The following is a 21493-nucleotide window of genomic DNA, read 5'->3' on the forward strand; positions in this document are numbered from 1 at the left end:
TTTTAAAGATTTATTTATTTATTTATTTATTTATTTATTTATTTATTTATGAATGATAGGCACACTGAGAGAGAGAGAGAGAGAGAGAGAGAAGCAGGCTCCATGCCGGGAGCCTAATGCGGGTCTCGATCCCGGGACTCCAGGATCGCGCCCTGGGCCAAAGGCAGGCGCCAAACCACTGAGCCACCCAGGGATCCCCTGCTTATGAAATATCTTAGATACAGTATTGTACTTATAGTGTAAAAATGTTTCAGACTAATGGCTATGGCCATATGGTCACTATGCTAACACATCATTAATATGTACATTAATTGATACTGATCAATAGATTGATCATAGAACTGAAAGGAAGGAAGTAACTATAGCAGGCTTTATTATAATCGATTAATTTTGGGGAGGATTCTTTCATGTTATTTTTCCCCCCATATATTCTGAATGAAAAACAAACCTTTGAAATATTCACATGAAAAATTAGGTATGGTTAAAGGGGAAAGGAATTAGAAGCTTCTTCTAAATATTATAAGGACAGTGTTTGATTTCTAAATAAAATGTTCACCTAAATGTGTGGAGACCAATTCTTAGAATTAAGTAATTTCATTAAGTAATTACTTTATAAAATGCTCTGTACGTGTTAGCAAATTTATCTCAATGTGAAGCTCCTGAAGTTGAGGGTAGAGTTACATAGGCAGGTGACAACTGGCAGTGAACAACTGGCAGTGAAAGCCAGGTAAAATAGCTATTGCCATTTACTTAATGTATTTATGTTTGAATATGCTATGAACTCATGCTTCCTCAGAACAAACATATTTCTTGTGAGGAAAAGGATCTTGCATAAAATATTTCTGTAGAAGAAAAGACACTGTAAGTAAGGATAGATTATGTCTAGAAATAAAGTAAAAATAAGGTTTATACCATGAAGAATGTTGATAAAAAGTTCTGCAAAAATTAAAAAGGCATATTAGTAGAGTAAGTTGCTTTTTATATGTATAAGTATATTTTTCATTGATGAGCAAACAATTTTTGGTAAATATGTTATGAATTTCCATTTCTTTCTGATGATTTAAACTGAGACAATTTGGTGTGATAAGATGGTTTTTGGAGAGTGGTCATAGAGGTTTTTAACACTTTGTTTTTTGTTTTTACTTGGAACAATAAACACAATATTATGTTTTCATTCTCATTTGAGAAACTGAGGCCTGGAAGGAAAATGAAATGATTTGCTCAAAATCATATTCAAAGAGAGTCTGGAGTTAGCCTTCATCTTAGCTAATGTCATTTTTCCATTGTATTCCACATTTTGCACTCTGAAGTCATGAAGGCCATCCTTTATGGCCAGTTTTGTTTTATTTCTGAACCATTATTAAGCAAGATATAATGGTAAAATTCTGTGCTGGAGGGCAAGACAGAAGTATGGTAGGTGCATTTTGGTTTTGAGTCTTCCCATCTTTGTCACTTGATAGTCTGCTATTCATACTACCATTCATTTTGTCTGTGATTTGAGACAAAAGTTTTGGGTAGTCTAAGCCTAAATTGTGATATTAGTCAATTATCTTACCTGTAAAATTGAGTTAAATTTTTATGCTATTCAAATTAGAATGATCATTAGTAATATGAAAAAAAAAACAACAAAACTATATCCGTTCTTAAGAGGAAATTACATTAGACACAAAAATGTTAAAGTGGAGTGGATAGTTACCTGGGATGCCTGATTTGCTGTCTGTATTTTACAGCCATTTGTTTTTCATGGTTTTCCCACTTTCCCATTCCCATGACTTACTACTTTTACTTCCTAACACCTTCCTGTTTTCTTTATATAGTCGTACTCCTGGAAGTCGTCAAGCCTCTCCAACTGAAGTAGTTGAGCGCCTGGGCCCCAATACTAATCCCCCAGAAGGACTGGGGCCTCTTCCTAATCCTACAGCTAATAAACCACTTGTTGAAGAATTTTCAAATCCTGAAACTCAGAATCTGGATGCCATGGAACAAGTTGGTCTGGATTCCTTACAGTTTGACTATCCTGGTAATCAGGTACCCATGGACTCTTCAGGAGCTACTGTAGGCCTTTTTGACTACAATTCCCAGCAGCAGGTAAAGCATGCTACTACTCCTTTAATGAAGCTCCTCTTAACTCTATACTGGTGTAGCCTGAAGTGCTGTGAGGCATCGACATTAGTAATAGGAGTGTTCTTAAATACTTAGTGTTTTATAAATAAAATGTTTTTGTAGTGGAGAAGGTTATTGAAATAATGTGTTCAAAATACTCTATTCATAGCTTTCTAAATAGAAGTGAAATGCTTTGAGACTAATCTTTGTGTTAAATATTTTCTCTAATAGCTCTTTCAGAGGACTAATGCACTAACCGTTCAGCAGTTAACTGCAGCTCAACAGCAGCAATATGCATTAGCTGCAGCTCAGCAGCCACATATAGGTGAGTCTTTATAAGTTACCATTCTAATGAGTTGGTTAGAAAATCCTGTGTTACAATGTTTATTGGAATGTTTCGTTTTTCCTTTACTGAATTGTTTTGCCCCATTATGTTTTAAAACATTTCATTGGGATCAAAGAGTAATAAATTAAATGACAAGAATACAGATTAACTGGGGAAGAACTGTTTCTGATTATTGTATTTTGGATAAATAAGAATCTGTAGATTGATGAAAATTGTCAGCCCGTAAGTTTTTTTTCAGCATGAAGTTGAGAGGGTCAGACCCTTGGAAATTCAAATGTAGCTACTTGTATCTATTACCAAGTCAAAATGTTTATTGTAAAAATAATTTGAAATCAGATTTCCAAGTGGAGATTCACATGGAGTTAAAAGGACAGTACAGAGAGGTTCCCCACTCAGCTTTCCCTATATGGCTACATGTTATATATTTATAGTATCGTACCAAAATCAGGAATATGATATTGGTAAATGTAGGTATAGTGTTATATCATTATATCACACATATAGATTTATGTAACCATCTTTATGCCTGATTTTAGCTAATCTTAATTTATTTACTAATTGGAAAAGTTGTGAATATTCTCCACATCATAATCTATGGAAACAGGTGGGGTGGGGAGGAGGTGACATACTAAGTTCTTCCTCACATTTGTATTGTTCTCTGTCAATCCAAGAAGGTCTCCTAGGTCCCACATTTTATTTCTGGTTTTAATCAAAGGTGACCACACATTTCTAGATGACTTTTATTAGCAGCATGCATTCTTTACCCCTAGCTTCCTTTATCCCTATACTTAATCCTTCTCATTAGAAATGTAGTGATTCCTGGGATGTCTGGATGGTTCGTTTGGTTAAGCATCCAACTCTTGATTTCAGTTCAGACCATGATATCAAGGTCATGAGATTGAGCCTTATAAGAGGGCTCTGCACTCAGCAGAGTCTTCTGGGGTTTTTTCTCTCCCTCCTTGAGCGGCATGTGTGCTTTTCATTTTCACTCTCAAATAATAAAATTAAAGAAAAAAAAAGAAATGTAGCAATTCCTGTCTACTCACAGACTAGTATAACCCTTTTTTATTTCTTGAGACTTTATGATATGTTTTAATATGTGACAGGCTAGTGTACCCATTATTCCTTTTCCTTTTTGGAGTTTAAAATTTTTTTCTTCTTACTTTTTTATATGAACTTAAGAATTCGCTAATTTACTTTTATATGAACTTTAAAATTCACTTATTCACTTCCAGAGGATTGGGTTTAAATTTTAAATTAACTTTTGGAAAATCTACATCTTTATGACATTAAGTATTCTAACCAGGACATGGTGTATCTTTACTTTTGTTCAAATCTGCTTTTATGTTGTTTATCAGTGCTTTAAAGTTTTTATTATGTAAGTTTCCATATTTCTTGAGAAATTGGTTCTTAAGTATTTTATCTTTTGCTATCATTGCAAATGACCTATCTTATATTGAATCTTTAAATTGGTATTTTAGGAAAGCTCTTGATTTGGCAAATACTGAATTTTATGAGTGTTTTCTAATTGAATCATTTCTGTGTTCATGGAATAAAAAATGTGTAAAATTAGCCCTTTCTATTTGCTCATATTTTATTTAGAATGTTGCATAAAATGTACAATAATGTGAACATAAAACTAGTCCTTAAGTTTGTGTGTTTTCTTGCATTTTTTGTTAGATTTTGGAATATGATTGCTTCATAAAAAGAATTTAGAACTATTCCCCATTTTAATGCCTTGGAGTATTTCAAGTAACATTGGACTTAGTCCTCTTTTAAACCTTGGCAGAACTTTGTGAAGCCATTTGGGAAAGCATACACATAAATTTGAAAATCTGAATAAAATGGAAATATTTCTAAGTATAATTTACCAACATTGACTCCATCTTTTAATCTTTGTTCCATAGTTAAATTTATTCATTGTTGACCATCAGTTTTTTTTATCCTAGTCTCCTCTTCATTGGCTGAAAGCCCATTTTATTTTATTTTTTTTTTGAAAGCCCATTTTAGAACAGCATTGTGCAATAGAAATATATAATATGTGCCACAGAGAATTTTAAATTCTTTTGTAGCCACATTTTTGAAAAGTAAAAAGAAATAGGTGAAATGAATTTGACTATTTTATTTAACCCATTATATCCAAAATGTCATTTTAAATGTGATCAATATAAAACTACTAATGAGAAATTTAAATTCTTTTCTTCATAGGAAACTTTTCAATTCAGGTGTGCATTTTTCCACTTTCAGCAGATCTCAGTAAACTAGTCCCATTTCAAATGGCTCAGTAGCTATATGTGATAGTAAATATAAATGGACAGTGTGGCGCTAGAAGATTCTTCTAGAATGGGGATTGACATTTTTATAAAGGCCCAGATAATCTGTAAATATTGTAAGTTTTGCAAGCCATGTAATTTGTCACAACTCTTCAACTCTGCTGTTATGGCACAAACGCGGTCTTAGATGATATATAAATGAGTATGACTGTATTCCTATAAAATTTTACTCTGGACCTTGTAGTTTGAATATCATATAATTTTCATGTATTGCAAATTATTATTTTCCACCATTAAAAAGTGTTAAAATTGTTCTTAGGTAGTTTACAAAAAATAAGTGGCAACCTGGACTCGGCTCATGGACTGGGCCAGAGATAATAGATACAGTGTGTGTGTGTGTGTGTGTGTGTATTTATTTTTTTTTTTTTTAAGACATCTACACTGAAAAGGGAGAGAGAGAGAAAAGGAAAAAGGATTGTTGAGACAGTTGGGAAACTTCTATAGTATGGGAAATTGAAAGATAATCCATGGGAGTGAATAGGGAATAAACCAGATAGTTTGCAGAGGGCTAGAAGAGGGGCAAATAATTAGAGGGCCTACACACTACCAGGATTGGAATTTGAGTCATGCTAACCTTGTACATAGAGTAAGAGCACACAAGGTCATAAATATCAATAGGTCTTGATTTGGAGACTTGACTTTATGATGTATAGTTCGCAATCATTCATCTGATGGACGGGTAAATATAAGAGAATCTCTCAGTATCACAAACAGAATTCACAGTGCAAACAAGAAAGATCAGCTAGAAAGCAGTCAGTCATATAAAAAACAGTAGAATTTACACCCAAAATGTAGAAATAAGAGAACTTTAAAGTTAGGAAAAGAACTTTAAAATTCAACTGAGGGGTGGCTCAGTGGTTGAACATCTGCCTTTGGCTCAGGTCATGATCCCGAGGTCCTGGGATCAAGTCCCACATCGGGCTCCCTGCAGGGATCCTGCTTCTATCTCTGCCTATGTCTCTGCCTCCCTCTGTGTCTCTCATGAATAAATAAAATCTTTTTTTTTTTTTTTTTTTTTTTAAAAAAGGTCGACTCAGAATCGTAGGGGAGATAAAGGACTGAAGTCCTCAAAGATCAGTGGTCTTGAAACAAAATGATGTAAAAACAGACCATTTCAGAATCTTATAAAATAAAAAGACATAGGTGTGCTTCATTATTGATTGGCTGTCACCTAGGTTGAAATGAGCTGGAGAATAAAACTTAGGAAATCTCCAAGAACACTGAACCCATAGTAATCAGTACTTGGAAGAGATGAGAGAAATTAGAAGCTAAGGAATGGAATAGATGGTAACTAAAGATGTGCAAGGCATAGAAGACTATAAACTTTTCCTGAAGACTCGAATAAATGTGGACACATGCCTTTTTTGGGAAAACTCAATATTATAAAGATGTCACTTCACCTAAATTAATTTGTGGACTTAATGGATTCTTGGTTAGAATCCCAGTAGGATTTTTTTGGAACTTGAAAAGTTTGCTTTTGATGTTTGTTTTAGAAAAGTAAAATGAGAAAATTAATGGAAAACTAAAGTAAAAAGAGGGGAACTTACTGAACCATATTTCAAAAGTTAGTATTTTCAGTGACTAAAACAGTGGGGTCCTGGCCTAGGTGCAGACAAGTAGATAGTAGACAAGAACACTTTGCAGTAGACATATGTTCACGTGTGTGTATAGTTAGGGTGCAGTGGTGGGGTAGATTTTCATTTTAGCTGACATTTCAACTTAACAGTAAAATAATGTATTTGGAAAATAGCCTGGAGATAATTGGGTCCTATTCCTTTCTTTCCCCCCAAAGATTTTATTTGAGAGAGAACAAGAGGAAGGCAGAAGGAGAAGCAAGCTCCCACTGAATAGAGAACCTGATATGAGGTTCAATCCCAGGACCCTGAGATCATGACCTGAGCCTAAAGCCAGACATGTAACCCACTGAGCTACCCAGGTGCCCCAGGTCCTATTCCTGAGGATTAAAAATTGAAATGAGAGGGGCTCCTTGATGGGTGGACTCCTTACTCAGTGGGGAATCTGCTTGTCCCTCTCCTGCTTCTCTCTGCCCAGGAGTGGAGAACACTTCCTCTCTCTCAAATAAAATGTTTTTTAAAAATTTAAATGAGAAGGTAAAGTTATGAAAGACATTTTACCTCTTTGATAGACAACCATAGATTAAAACAACAACAACAACAAAAAACCCTTTTTTTAATGCTTTATTTTACTACTCAGATTGACAACTGTTTCGAGTTTGGTAATGTGCAGGTCTCCTGGGTGGCTCAGTGGCTGAGCATCTGCCTTCAGCTCAGGGCATTGATGCCTGAGATCAAGTCCCACATTGGGCTCCCTGCATGGGGCCTGCTTCTCCCTCTCCCTCTGTCTCTGCCTTCTCTCTGTGTCTCTCATGAATAAGTTAAAAAAAAAAAAAAAAGTTTAGTAATGAGCAATTTCGGATAGGAGTGTGAGTGGTATTCTCTTATATTCCTGATGAGAATATAAATTGGTACAACTTTCCTGGAGAATAATACGGAAATACTGACCAAGAATTGATACATATTTTCCCATTTAAGTGAATGTTTATAAAGATACGATGATAACATAGAAACCCTGTATAAAGAACAATAGGAGCACTATTATTTATTGCAAAAGATAATGAGCAATCTGAATATATATCAGTAGAAGACTGGTTAAGTCACGTTCCTTCTGAACATTAGAAAGAGTGACCTGTGAGGTTATCTGTTGATAATAGAATGGGACCTATGGCAAGTGAGAAAAGCATATTAAAGTATCAGTATAGCCTACAATATAAAATGTGTGACTGGCATGTTCATTTAAATATTTGGTAGGATATATATTTATACCTGTGTGCATGTATAAACACATAGATACAAACACATATTTGAGTATTTGTATGTGGAGATATACAAATTTATATTTTTGTAAATACACAAGTATATTGTTTGGTGTCTAGTATGTTGTAAATATTCCTTAAATGAATTGTGAGCCTAAAACATGAAAAACATTTTTCAACAGAAGGTTCAGTATGTGTCCATTAGGTCAAACTAATTTCTTGTTTTTCAAATATCTGAAACTTCCTATCTGCTTTATAACATAAATGTGGAGAAAGCTATGTTAAAATTATTTCTAAAATTGAAAAATTTAGAAGAATATGAACCAAGAGTCAGTAAGGATTGCATGAAGACTTTGTTTTCTATTTTATTCACTCCAATCGTATTTGAGATTTTATAATCTTTTTAAATCATAAAATATAGAATATAAAAAAATTACATCTTGGCTTTGAGATTTTGTAGTGTTATGAATAGACATGAATACCACTATATCCATGGTTTTCTACTGTAATAAAGATAATATATGATAGAGGAATCAGTGGGAAATCTTGAAACTTTTACCCTAGGGTTAAGGATGCAGCTCTGAGCAAACGATTTTTTAAATAGTGCAAGGATTTTATTGAGTCCTCTTTAATTCTTAATTAAAAGCAAATTTTTAGGGCAGCCCTGGTGGCTCAGCAGTTTAGTGCCACCTTCAGCCTGGGGCCTGATCCTGGAGACCCGGGGTCGAGTCCTGTGTTGGGCTCCCTATGTGAAGCCTGCTTCTCCCTCTGCCTCTCTCTCTCTCGTTCTCTCTCTCTCTCTCTCTCTCTCTCTGTATCTCTCATGAATAAATAAAATCTTAAAAAAAATTTTTTAAATGACTTTTTTGTGTCTGTGCATTAAATCAATGTTAATGGGTTATGGCCACTATTCTTAGAGATTAAATAGATTTATAGAAATTAATAAAAAGAAAAATTAGGTAGAAAATAGGTTATGTTGGAACTTTATAAGGATCAGTTTTTTTTGAGATTTTCGTGGCAATTATATGTACCCATATATATCTATGGACACTAAGTTATGAAATATATTTTATATTGTGGGTCACAGTCAAAACATTTAAAAACTGCTGTAATATAGTTAGAATGAAGTTTTGGAATCTCAATTTTAAGGTCTAGATTTTATAATAAGTGCTACCTTTGAATACTTTTTAAAAATGTATGTCCACTTGCTTTTATACTCCTAGTCCCCCTTCCTAAATTATCTTTTAAATTATCTTTTATTTATTTATTTTTAAAGATTTATTTATTTACTTTTAAATATTTTGTTTTTAAGTAATCTCTACACCCAACATGGGGCTTTGAACTCTCAACCCCAAGATCAAGGGTCATATGCTCTATGCACTGAACTAGCCAGGCACTGAATTAATCGTCTTTTAAATTGAACCTTTATGAGCTCTTTATTAGTTCTTCTCACCTTCAACTTGTCTCCCTTATTTTCTAGAAGAAACAACTCTGGCAGTTAATACTTTATGATATATGATGTACACAGGGATTCCTTGATACTAGCAATCTTCTTCCTTCCTTCCTTCCTTCCTTCCTTCCTTCCTTCCTTCCTTCCTTCCTTCCTTCCTTCCGTCCATCATGAGAGACACACAGAGGCAGAGACACAGGCAGCGGGAGAAGCAGGCTCCATGCAGGGAGCCCAATGTGGGACTTGATCCCTAGACCTCAGGACCACGCCCTGGGCTGAAGGCAGGCACTAAACTGCTGAGCCACCCAGGGATCCATTCTTGTCTCTTTAATAGGTTTTGTCTCTTTAATAAGTACTGCAAACGAATATTTAAAAATCTTTCCTAGTCTTTACTAAATCCATATTGATAATACATAGATACAGAAGTGATCTGAGAGTCACTATACTGCTTAAAGCCCTTCATGTTTTTTCTATTGCTTTCGAGGTAAAGTCCAAACTACTTAACATGACCCAGGAAGATCTTCATGGGTCTTCCTTCTGGTTATAACTCATTTTGTCTTGTCTTGCCCTACAGCCCCACTTCATAATCCCCACCCCTTCTGAAGCTTGTTAATAAGTGCCCCTTCCCTCTATGCCCATAGCACTTACTTTGTGTTATATCTAATTGCCAATTTCTTGTTTGTTTCTCTCGTTAGATGGATTGATTGTGAGGGCAGATCACATCTGTCTTCCTCACTGTTGAATCCCTAGCTCATAGTACAGCTTGAGAAAGATAGAATGAAAAACTATTGAATGATAGTAGCTCTAGCTCTCAACATTTACTGTATGCCTGTTGTGCTAGTTGTATGTAGTCATTTCATATTCAGTATCATTTAATTTTCACAAAAATCCCTTAAGACAAGTGGCAATACACCTGTTTCATAAATTAAGAATCTTAAGAGTCAGGTTGTGTTACATGGCCAAGGTCACTAGGTTAATCAGAATTTCAACCATTATACACACTCTCCTCCCCCACTCCAAATTTAATGTAGAAATTATTTTACCTAATGAAGAAAATCATACTTTACATTTTCATTCATTATTTCTCCCTTTTTAAATACAGCTGGTGTATTCTCAGCAGGCCTTGCTCCAGCTGCATTTGTGCCAAATCCATATATTATTAGTGCTGCTCCTCCAGGGACTGATCCATATACTGCAGCAGGATTGGCTGCAGCAGCAACATTAGCAGGTAACTTACTGTTCATCCTTGTTGCTTATTAAGGATTTAGTTTAAATTTTGGTATAAGCTTTATTTTTGTCTACTTAGGCAATTTGGAGTTCTTAAGAAAATCTGAAACATTTATCTAAAGTGAACTGAAGTTACCACAGAGGTAGTTTACTATTTTTTCCAATTGTAATGCTAGGAAAAAGCCTAAGCCTGGTAACTCTGTCCTCATATACATAGCTGATATACATTTCAGTTCTGTAGTTTCAGAAATGTTAGTGTCAACCACAAATCTTCCTTTTTGTGACCAATTCTATAACCTATAGAGACCATGAATAAATGCAAAGTAAAGTTACTTCTCATAAAATAAGCTGGGGATAGGTGCTATAAATACCCACATCAGGGAGAGTATGAGGTAAGGAACTTCAGCAATCTTGAGAGAATGCATATCTAAAAAGTAGTTTATTTAGCAGTATTAAAATGTACAGGCCAACTGAGGGGCAAAAAGATGGGATGGAGTTGAAAGAACTTGCTGTTAAAACCTGAAACTACCACTCAATCTGAACGTGTAACATTGTGTACATGTTAGTGGTATCGCAGTAAAGCTGGGGAAAAAATGTTTTAAACCCAAAGCTGTATTTATTGTGTAAGTAAGGAGATCAGGCACCATTCTTTTGAGCAAAGCAATTTGTAGATCTTCTGTAGAGTTTTGAGGTTATTTTTTATCTTAGGTTGAGTTGGTTATTATGTTGGTTACAGAGGCAGAAACAGGATAATGTCAGCCACAGATTGATTCACTGGAGTGAACCTGTCCATTGACTTTCATAACTCAAGACTATCACAGTTTTTTTACTTTGTTCACTGATACGAATTGTCACTGATGAATAAGGCAGTTTTTAAAACTCTACTTCTGATAGTTATCATGATGATCACAGAACAGTTAGTCTTTTCCTGAGAGTTTGGGACTTTTTTTAATACTTAAGACTTTAAGAAGTAAAAAAATGTTAATTACCAATTCTTATTTGATAGCTTAGTTAGCAAACTGAAACTAAACTGTCACATTCAATAGTTTTTGCTCTAGATCTGTGTGTGATTCCTTAAAGAAAGGATGAACTGTTATGTTGGCATTTAACTGGATGTTAGTATGTAAAGTTCTGGTGTATCATATAGACAAACCGATAGAATCAGAAGAAGCCCCTTTAAGAAATGTTAGTTTTGAGAGTACACACTCTAGGCATTCTGGACTTAGGCTTTCTAAGACCAGTGCTACCCAGTAGAAATATAATGTGAGCCAGATAATGCAATTTAAATTTTTCATAGCTACATTATAAAAGTAAAAAACTGATGAAAATAATTTCAATATTTGATTTAGCCGGCATATCTAAAATACTATCATTTTAATATAATTTTAAATTACTAATAGCTCTTTTACATCCACTTGTTCCCCTCATGTAAAGTCTTCAAAATCCTGTATATTGATATGGTACCTCTGAGATGTGATATAGCACATCTCAGTTCGGGCTACAGCCACAAGTGGCTTCTGTCTACTGTTTTGGACAGAGATTCTGGGTGGACATCTGACTCTTGTTTTAGTAACGTATTCTTCCTTCATAAATCCTGTTAATAGTTGTCATTTTAGATTGTGCTTAAACTATCTTCAGAAATCTATTTTACCTTTAAATTTTTTAATGCTTTTCACTTTAGTGATTCAGTCAATTGTACTGGGCTTTATTTGAGCCTCCAAAACAAAGTGAAACCGAATTTAACTTTTTAGAATATTAAATAGCTATACTAAAGTCATGTCAGTGGAATTTTAGGGCATCTTTGTTTTATCAGTCAGTAATCATGACATCTTATTCATCAGCTTAATGATGGGGCTTATTGTGCATAATGCTATTTCTCTCCTGGAAGTAAATGTTATCTTGAATAAAGTAGAATAGAGCAAGAACAATTCATTCTGTTTTTCCTAGTTTGCTTTCCCATGTCTGTTTCCCTCTGTGATTCTATTACTTAGTTCCTTCTTGTCTGACTCACTAGTTCCATTTTCCTAACTACATAAACACTGATGTTTCAGTTGTTTTCATGTGATTTTCGGTGGTTTTGTGAGAATTGTGGCTAATTCTGTTTCAAATGTGAAGAATAGTTTTAGTAGAAACTTAATTAAAAAATATTTTTAAATTCAAGATATACAATTCAAATAACGCTTGCAGTAAGCTTGGTATCAGAATATTCCCTAGTTTTACATTATAGATTGCAAATAAAAAGATAAAAGTGTTTTTAGTTTTGTAATTCTATTCAGAAGTCAGAAAATAACCTTTCTTAAGAGAATTTGAATTGAACCTAGTATATCATAGAGTTTTATGAAATTTAGTGTTCCCTAAATGTATTATGTGTTGGTCAGCATTAAATCTATAAACTGACATTCAGTAAATGTTGCATAGATGGCTGTGTCCTGTCAATTCATTGGTCCTCTTAACTTTAGCTTTACTATATCCATGAAGGCCACTGCTGTCACTCCTGAATATTTAATAATCATACTGAATGAGACTGTCCCCCTAATAGAACCAGAAACAAATGGTATGTAGCAGGTGTAAGTGGGTAGAGGATTATAAGGACATTTGCTCTAAGTCTTATACACTGTTCCCTTTTATGATCTAATGGTAACTGACCTCGTTTATAAAATGTAAGTAACTTTTTCTTTGGGGGGTGGGGTGGGGTGTGGGGTTTAGGTCCAGCGGTGGTTCCACCTCAGTATTATGGTGTTCCGTGGGGGGTGTATCCAGCCAATTTATTTCAGCAACAAGCTGCAGCTGCGGCAAACAACACAGCAAATCAGCAAGCAGCATCACAAGCTCAGCCTGGACAGCAACAGGTATAGGCCTGCCTTCATTAAGTTAATGGAGTCTTTGAAATTCCATGAGTGCCTTGTTGTCAAGATCTGTGTCTTTTCATCTTCGATATGTAGTACAGTACCTAGTATATAATTGGTATAAAGTATTGATTTCATGGTTTTTTTTCCTAATTGGTATTCTATGAATTTAAAGATTTGGATGTATTCCATTTCTACGTTTCTGTTATTGAAACCAACTTGAAATCTGTAGCGATTTTTAATTTTCTTTTCATCACCTCTTGAAGTATGCTAATTTATTTTCCTATCAAAATAGTTACCGCTTCATTTCCTTCTGGGCATTTAACTTACTATTTTAAATATTATATTATATATATATATATAACCAGAAAGAGTACTTTCTATTTTGGGTACTTTATATTTTTAAGGAAGATGAAAAAGTTGAAAAAGTTGAAAGATGAAATATTTTCACTAAGGGTTAGATTTAAAATCTTAAAATAGAAAATGTTTATTACAAAGGTAATTCTCCACCCCCCACCCTCCCACTGGGGCCGCTTTCCTGGAACTATTTTAATAAATGTAGAACAAAAAAATATATATATAGAAACACTATGGATGATTTCAGAATTCTGACAGTCAAATTCTTCATATTTATATCAAAGAAGCAACTTAATGACAAGTATAGTCTTATTTGGCAGTTAATTTTTATTCTAAATTTCCTTTATATACTTTAATACTATATTGATGTTTTGTTGAAGTTGTCCTTTGGCCTAGTCCTTTTAGATTATACCACAGCATCATTTAATTATTTTTTAACCTATATCTTCTTTGGGGAAACATGAAAATATAGTACCTGAACAATACACCTACGTGTCAGGCCTACTTATACGAGTGATGTTAACAATGAATCCCCCTTGTACTGAATTGTTTATTTTTGTGAAATTAATATGATCTAAGATTTTGCCATTCCCCTCTTTAAATAAATTTAATACTGTACTGGTAAGTTAAAGAGCACAAATACTAGAAATAATTTTTCCCAAAGGCCTTCTAGAATCTCCATGTTACTTAGTAGATTGTTCTAGTTGTCAAGAGCCAGTGATTGTTTTTTATTTGAAATATTTTGGTTTTTTTCATGTTAAATCAACATTTCATTGCATATAAATATGTTCAAAGAATATCCAGAGACTGTCATATGTAAAGAGTTGTCTGGGATAAATTTATTTATCTGTTATTTTATAATTCCATTTTTTAAGGAAATCATTTGTCCTTTGTAGGTTCTCCGTGCTGGAGCAGGTCAGCGCCCTCTTACTCCCAATCAGGGCCAACAAGGGCAGCAGGCAGAATCGCTTGCAGCAGCAAATCCAACTTTGGCTTTTGGTCAGGGTCTTGCTACCGGCATGCCAGGTATATAGTTAGTTAATTGTAGAAACTTGCATAGGTTTAAAAATGTTAAATGTAGACACACTGAAGAGTGAAAAAAGTCAAGAAATGTCTTAAAAGTCTTGCCTGCCTTTCAATAAGTTATTTAGAACTCAGATGCCAATAGTTGAAATCGGTACTATTTGTGAGAATAACAGGGATGGCATACATGTACTAGAATTCTCTATACATCCATTTTTCCTTCATTGGTGTATGGGATAAAGCTATAGCATTTTCCCAACTTAACATAGCCCAGAATTACTGCTTCAAGAAATAAAATCAATTAATTAGGGTTGGCATGTAAAATAAAACCTCAGTTTGTCATTGCTGCAGAATAAGAAAGTCATTTAGTTAATATTGAAAAACTTGCAGCTTAATTTTTCCACTTTGAACATTTGTTCCATTGTGTTCAGCTCATTTGTAGTATTTTAAACTATTGTTATTTATAACCTGATAGTGTCTACTAAAATATGCCTATGAAAGCCTAATGCAAAGAAAATTATAAAAGTTCTTTCCCATTACCACAGCACAACTTTTAGAAAGGGCCAAAAATACAGTTTTTTGGTGAAGTAGATTTTTATGAAACCAGATACAAAAATTACTGCAAAATTACTTATACTGCAAAATTAATAATAATGGAAGGAAATTATTTTAATCCAATAAAAGCAGCACTTGTTATATTTTTAAAGTGAAATTTAAAACTACACTTGACTATCAATAGGTAATGAGTCACTTCCTATTTCTTCATACTTCTAGACTCACTTTGTTTTTTAAGTATGCTGTTCTTTTACTTTTAGTCTATGAGTAGTTACTTCTATAACTGTATATATTATTTATTAGTGAAATGTGTGTTCTGGTTTCCATTTAATTGTAATATAGTTAAATTTTCTATTCAAATAATTTAGGAAATGTGTTTAATGTATTGGAAAAAAACGTGAGGGTTTCTTTTATGTATTACATGCTGCTGAATACTTCTGTGTGTGTGTTTTTTTTTTAAGGATTTCTTAATTGATTGCACTTATTCTATTTTTTTCTCATTTATTCTATTTTTCTGAGATTCTGAGGTCTGATTTTATCATCTTGTCTAGCCCTCTGAATAAAGAGAAGATGTTAATACTGCAGTCCCTGAAGTACAAATAATAGAATGAGAGTGTTCTTGTAATTTTCTTTTTTTCCTCTTTCTTTCTTTCTTTCTTTCTTTCTTTCTTTCTTTCTTTCTTTCTTTTTTTCTTTTCTTTTCTTTTCTTTTCTTTTCTTTCTTTTCTTTCTTTTCTTTCTTTTCCTTTACCACAGCTATGTACTTGCTTCAGGGAAGCTGCTTTCCTGGAGCCATTGTGGATTAGAGATCTTTGAAAATGTACTGTGAAGCTGAAGTTGTAGACACGTAGAGGGACATGAAGACAGGCCTAAAGGGAACTGAGCTGAGAGTTTATGGATAACACTGCTGAGATTACTCTGGGCTCCTCTTTCTATCCCTCCCTTCTTTTAAGGCTTGCCTTCATGATTTCTTTACAGTAACCCTAATATTAACTCAATAACAATTGCAAAATATGACCTCTTCTTCATTCTTACTTTTATCAATTCTTTTTTGTATTTCATCATATTGACTATGTTCAACTCTCTACACTCCTCTCTACCATTTCACTACCTTCTCTGATATTTTATTCTCCTGGCTTTCCTACCTTTCTCATTGTTTCTTTTAATCAGTCTCCCTTTCCTCTGTGTAGATCCTTAAACATGGAAGATAGTCTGGCTTAGTGAATAGATGCTTTAGAGTCAAGTCTGCCAAATTGCTGTATCACTTAGTCAAATGACCTTGACCAAGTTCACTTTTCTCTTTGAACTTAACTTTCAGTATTGGAACAATAGATACTTTACCTTTTTTTGTGTATGTGTGTGGGGCGGGAGTATCTACTTTCACCTTTTCAGCTATCATCTCTAGACCAGTAAACTATAAATCCATCTATATCTTGGATTCTTTTCTGAACACCTAACACATTTTTGCCTTTGCATCAGACATTACCATGTGTGTTCCAAGCACTCCTCAAACCGACAATGTCAAAAAAATGAACTCTGTCCTAGATTTATCTTATTATTGTTTACTTTATTTCACTATTATTTTTTACCCAACACCCACAAGTTTTATTTTCAACATTTACTAAGTTTAAGTTGTGCTAATATTTGATACATAAAAATGTATCCACTTAACTATATATACACATAATTCATATCCATAGTAATATTTTGAGTTTTATCTTTGAAACTAATTTCAATTTGAGCCAAACAATTAATTTTTTACAATAACCCTAATCTGTTGATGAGAGTCTTCATTCCATCTGAGGTAAGGCATGTAATCCTGGGTACAGTTGGGATATGGTACTGGGATGGTCAGAACTGCCCCTAGTCCATACAGGCAGGATACCTTGTATTATTAGAAGTTCAAGGTATAGAAGTACTTCTATAGAAGTATAGAAAAGGAGCCACATCATCTGAGTAGACACAACCATAGTTCCATAAACTCAGCTTGATGAGTGGAGCCTGGTAGGACTTCAGCTCTCATTGGGTATCTCAGCCAGGTACCCTTCTACAGGGCATGACCTGCATGTTGGTGGCCATCCTAGAGGGGACTACTCGGTGGTGCAAGCAGAAAAGGATGATCAGGCCACCTTTGTTCAGCTTTACTCCTTGCTCAGAAAGATGGTGTTAATATTTGCATGGCTGAGTTTGGTCAGATAGGAAGAGGTCTCTTTGAACCACTTATGTTGATTTAGCTGAAGAGAGAAGTCTCCATAGGTGAAGAGAGAAGTCTCCTTGATGGAAGATCATTTTCATGTTCACGTGTGCACATGCCTGTGTGACATGCAAGTGGACTTTCAAGGCTTAATCTTAAAATAACCCAGTGTTGATTCTTGACTCCTAAAAATTATGCTGTCAAGCTGGCTATAGGTGAGCTATGCAGTTTTCCTCTTTTAAATGTTCTTAGTCTTGGGGATCCCTGGGTGGCGCAGCAGTTTGGCGCCTGCCTTTGGCCCAGGGTGCGATCCTGGGGACCCGGGATCAAGTCCCACGTCGGGCTCCCGGTGCATGGAGCCTGCTTCTCCCTCTGCCTATGTCTCTGCCTCTCTCTCTCTCTCTCTGTGACTATCATAAATAAATAAAAAAAATAAATAAATGTTCTTAGTCTTGAAGTACAAACTATAAGGAAAGCCTATTCCAAAACTATTAAGATGAATTCATTACTTGGAGCGGGAGCTCAAACATTGCTCTCGGAACTTCGCTTTGGCCACTTTTACCTAGGAGTATTGCAGAGGGGTTGAGAGGAAGAGAGGAGCCAGCAAACAGTTTCTGTGTTGCACACTTACCCTGGACCAATGGGCCAGAGACACCCCCATCCAGGTGCCTCAGCAAGGCAAGTGCACTTGGTCCCATGCCCTCAAGGCTGTCCACTGTCTCTTGAACTAGAAACTTTTGGTTTTAGCCTCAAAATCATGTTTAACTCTTGATTTTCTTCTATGTTCCATGTTCAGTAACTCGTCAGTTCTTAATCATTTTGTCCCATATTCATTTGTTTTCATCTCTGCTATTCTTGTTTAGCCTCTTCCTTATCCTCCCACTAATTCGGCCTCTAATCTTTACATCGTTTTATTCTCCTTTTAGTTACCTTTCAAAAATACAAGTTAGTTTATACCATTCTGGTTCTTAAGATTTTTAGTGATCTAGTCCCAAACTATCTAGTTGATAGTATCCTTCTATAGTCCTACACTTTAATACACTAGATCATATACTGCCCCCCCACACACACACAAAATGCCTGTAGCCCTAGTGAATGACTTTTCACTTGACTTTTCCTAGGTATACATTTTATTTTATTTATTTTTTTTATTTATTTATTTTTATAGGTATACATTTTAAACAAAATTGGGATATATAGAGTTTAACATTTTCCTTTCTTTAACATAGCTTTATAAACATTTTGTAATTAGCTTTGCTTCACATCCTTTAATATCCTTTCCACGAAGCCTTCCCTGGTCTTTCTTTCTTAGTGCTTTTTCATCAGTAATTACTCTTTTCCCTTCCTGTAGCACATAACTTGTACCTTTCTTTAGTACTTCCGTCTGCCTTGCATTTCATTTAGTTTTTTGTGGTTTATTTTCTCAATTCTGCACTTACTTTGCCGTGTTTAAAGGTAGAAAATGTCTTAGAATTTAAGTGGAACAGCTTTTTTTCTATTTCTCCTTGAAGGTCAGTTAGTAGATGGGTGTCATGTCTTAAAGTGGCATCTTAGAATTAAGGAAATAGTACATTACCTCCTCTACTATGTTGTACAGTTCTTGAGTGTGGGGACCATTTCTTTTTTAAAGCCCTGTATCTTATTATTAGAGTCTCTCAGTAATAAAAAGATTGAGTAGAAATTAGAAACTTTTGAACTAAATGACAAGACCAAATGTCCATTGACTGATGAATGGATAAAGAAGATGTGATGTATACATACATGATGGAATATTACTCAGCCATCAGAAAGAATGAAATCTTGCCATTTGCAACCATGTGGATGGAGCTAGAGTTATTATGCTAAGGGAAATAAGTCAGAGAAAGACGCAACATATGATTTCACTTGTGTGGAATTTAAGAAACAAAACAGATGAACCTAGAGGAAAGGAAAAAAGAGGAGAGGGAGGCAAACCATAAGAGAGACTCTTAATTATAGAGAACAAACTGAGGATGGGTGGAGGGATGGGTACTGAGGAAGGTGTGGGTTTTTTTGTTTGTTTGTTTTGTTTTGTTTTGTTTTGTGTGTGTGTGTGTGTGTGTGTGTTTTTTTTTTTTTTTTTTTTTTTTTTTTTTTTTTTTGAGGAGGTGGGTGTTTGTTGATGAACTTCTGGGTATTACCTGTAAGTGATGAAGCACTTAAATTCTTCTCCTGAAACCAGTATTATACTATATGTTAACTAACTGGAATTTAAATTAAAAAATTGAAACATTAATAAAAGCCAGGAACTTAAATGTTAAAAATAGAAATAAAAAGATAACTAAATTTAGATTGATTAGAAATTCAAAATCGTTCTATTGTAATGTTTCTTAGTCTTCATCTCTTTATAAAATCCACTTTAAAATTACAAATCCTTACAAATATCCAAATACTTTTAAAACAAAGACTCGGGATCCCTGGGTGGCGCAGCGGTTTGGCGCCTGCCTTTGGCCCAGGGCGCTATCCTGGAGACCCGGGATCGAGTCCCATGTCGGGCTCCTGGTGCATGGAGCCTGCTTCTCCCTCTGCCTATGTCTCTGCCTCTCTCTCTCTGTGTGTGTGACTATCATAAATAAATAAAAAATTAAAAAAAAAATAAAACAAAGACTCATAAAGATAATATGCTGCATTTAAAAAATAATATAGGTGTCCCAGTGGCTCAAGTGGTTAAGCGACTGCCTTTGACTGGGTCATGATCCTGTAGTCCTGGGATTCAGCCAGGGTTGGACTCCCTGCTGGGCTGGGAGGGGAGGGGAGTCCTACTTCTTCCTCTCCCTCTGCTCTCCTCCTCTGTGCCAGCCCTGAAGGTCAGGTAGCAGTGGAAGAAGATACTTGCCATATGTTAAAATAGTGAAAGAGTTAGATACAACATAAAGAATTCTAAACAGGTGAGATAAGTCATCCCAATAGGAAAATGGGCAAAAGACTGGAACAAATCTCTCCCAAAAGAAAATCCAGATGCCCAGTTATATGGAAAGATGCTCATCCTCCTTAGTATGGGTAAAGAAAATCAAAAGCATAACATTACTCTGCATATTTTCTGGATTAGCCAGATGTAAAAGTCTGAGAATATAAAGTGTTGTTAAAGTCACAGAGCAGGGGGTCCTGGGTGGCTCATTGGTTAGCATCTGCCTTTAGTTCAGGTCATGTTCCTGGGGTCCTGGAATTGAGTTCCTCATCAAGCTCCTTGCAGGGAGCCTGCTTTTCCCTCTGCCTATGTCTGTCTCTCATGAATAAATAAATAAAATCTTTTTAAAAAATAATAAAGTCACAGAGCAGTGGAAACTAATACCAAATTAGTAAAAGTGTAAATTGCACAGTGTCCACTCCTTTAAAAGATATAGAGAAATATGCGCACTTAACAGACAAGGAAACACATACCAAAATGTTTATGGCAGTACTATTGGCAGTGTCCCCCAACAGGGACCAATATAAAAGTAGAACAGATAAATGCATTGTGGTATCCATCCATTGAGGTGCTACACTATAATGGAAATGTGTATCTGTATACAACCACGTGAATGAATCATACATGAAAAATTTGAATCCAGGGCAGCCCACCTTCAGCCCAGGGCCTGATCCTGGATACCCGAGATCGAGTCCCACGTCAGGCTCCCTGCATGGAGCCTGCTTCTCCCTCTGCCTGTGTCTCTGCCTCCCTCTCTGCATCTCTCTGAGTCTCTCATGGATAAATAAAATCTTTAAAAAAAATTTTTTTTAAATCCAAACCAAATGATGGTTAAGGAGGGAGGCAGATATGGGTAGTAGGGTAGTATGTAACACAAAGAAAGAGGAGGTTTGGTAGAGCAGGGGCAGACATATGAGAGGTAGGGTCCTGAGCACTTTTCTGTTTCTTAACTTGGATGGTGGTTATCATTTTTTTGTTGTTGTGGTAGTCTTTATACTGTACTTTTGAGTTTTGTACTCTTTATGTGTTTTATTTCACAATAACAGTAAATTTTTAAAGAAAGTATTGTGCTTTGCTAATAAAGTACATTCTCTGTACTGTAAAGAAAAAATTGGAGTCAACATTCCCTTTCTCCCTATGGCCCTTTTTGCAGCAGAACTCCTCAGAAGCATTGTCTGTACTTGTTTGTGGTTCTCCCATTCTTGACTCGATTCCTCACAGTTTGGCTTTCATCCCGCCATAATGACTTCCATGTTGCTAAACCCATTGGTCAGTTCTCAACTCTTAATAGGTTTTAGCA

The 21493-nt window shown here is 35.1% G+C and overlaps 1 protein-coding gene across 50 annotated transcripts in view; it reads left to right on the plus strand.

Moving 5' to 3' along the window:
* Positions 1–21493, plus strand: part of PUM2 (pumilio RNA binding family member 2) — a 94891-nt gene that overhangs the window by 35347 nt on the left and 38051 nt on the right. For all 50 annotated transcript variants that reach the window (XM_072767628.1, XM_072767616.1, XM_072767615.1 and 47 more), the window contains 5 exons: positions 1818–2088; positions 2335–2428; positions 10168–10293; positions 12999–13141; positions 14392–14521. In XM_072767628.1, the coding sequence (XP_072623729.1) occupies positions 1818–2088; positions 2335–2428; positions 10168–10293; positions 12999–13141; positions 14392–14521 (764 nt within the window). The remainder of the gene's footprint in view (positions 1–1817; positions 2089–2334; positions 2429–10167; positions 10294–12998; positions 13142–14391; positions 14522–21493) is intronic.

Source organism: Vulpes vulpes, chromosome 8 (genome assembly GCF_048418805.1).
Source record: "Vulpes vulpes isolate BD-2025 chromosome 8, VulVul3, whole genome shotgun sequence".
Lineage (NCBI taxonomy): Eukaryota > Metazoa > Chordata > Mammalia > Carnivora > Canidae > Vulpes > Vulpes vulpes.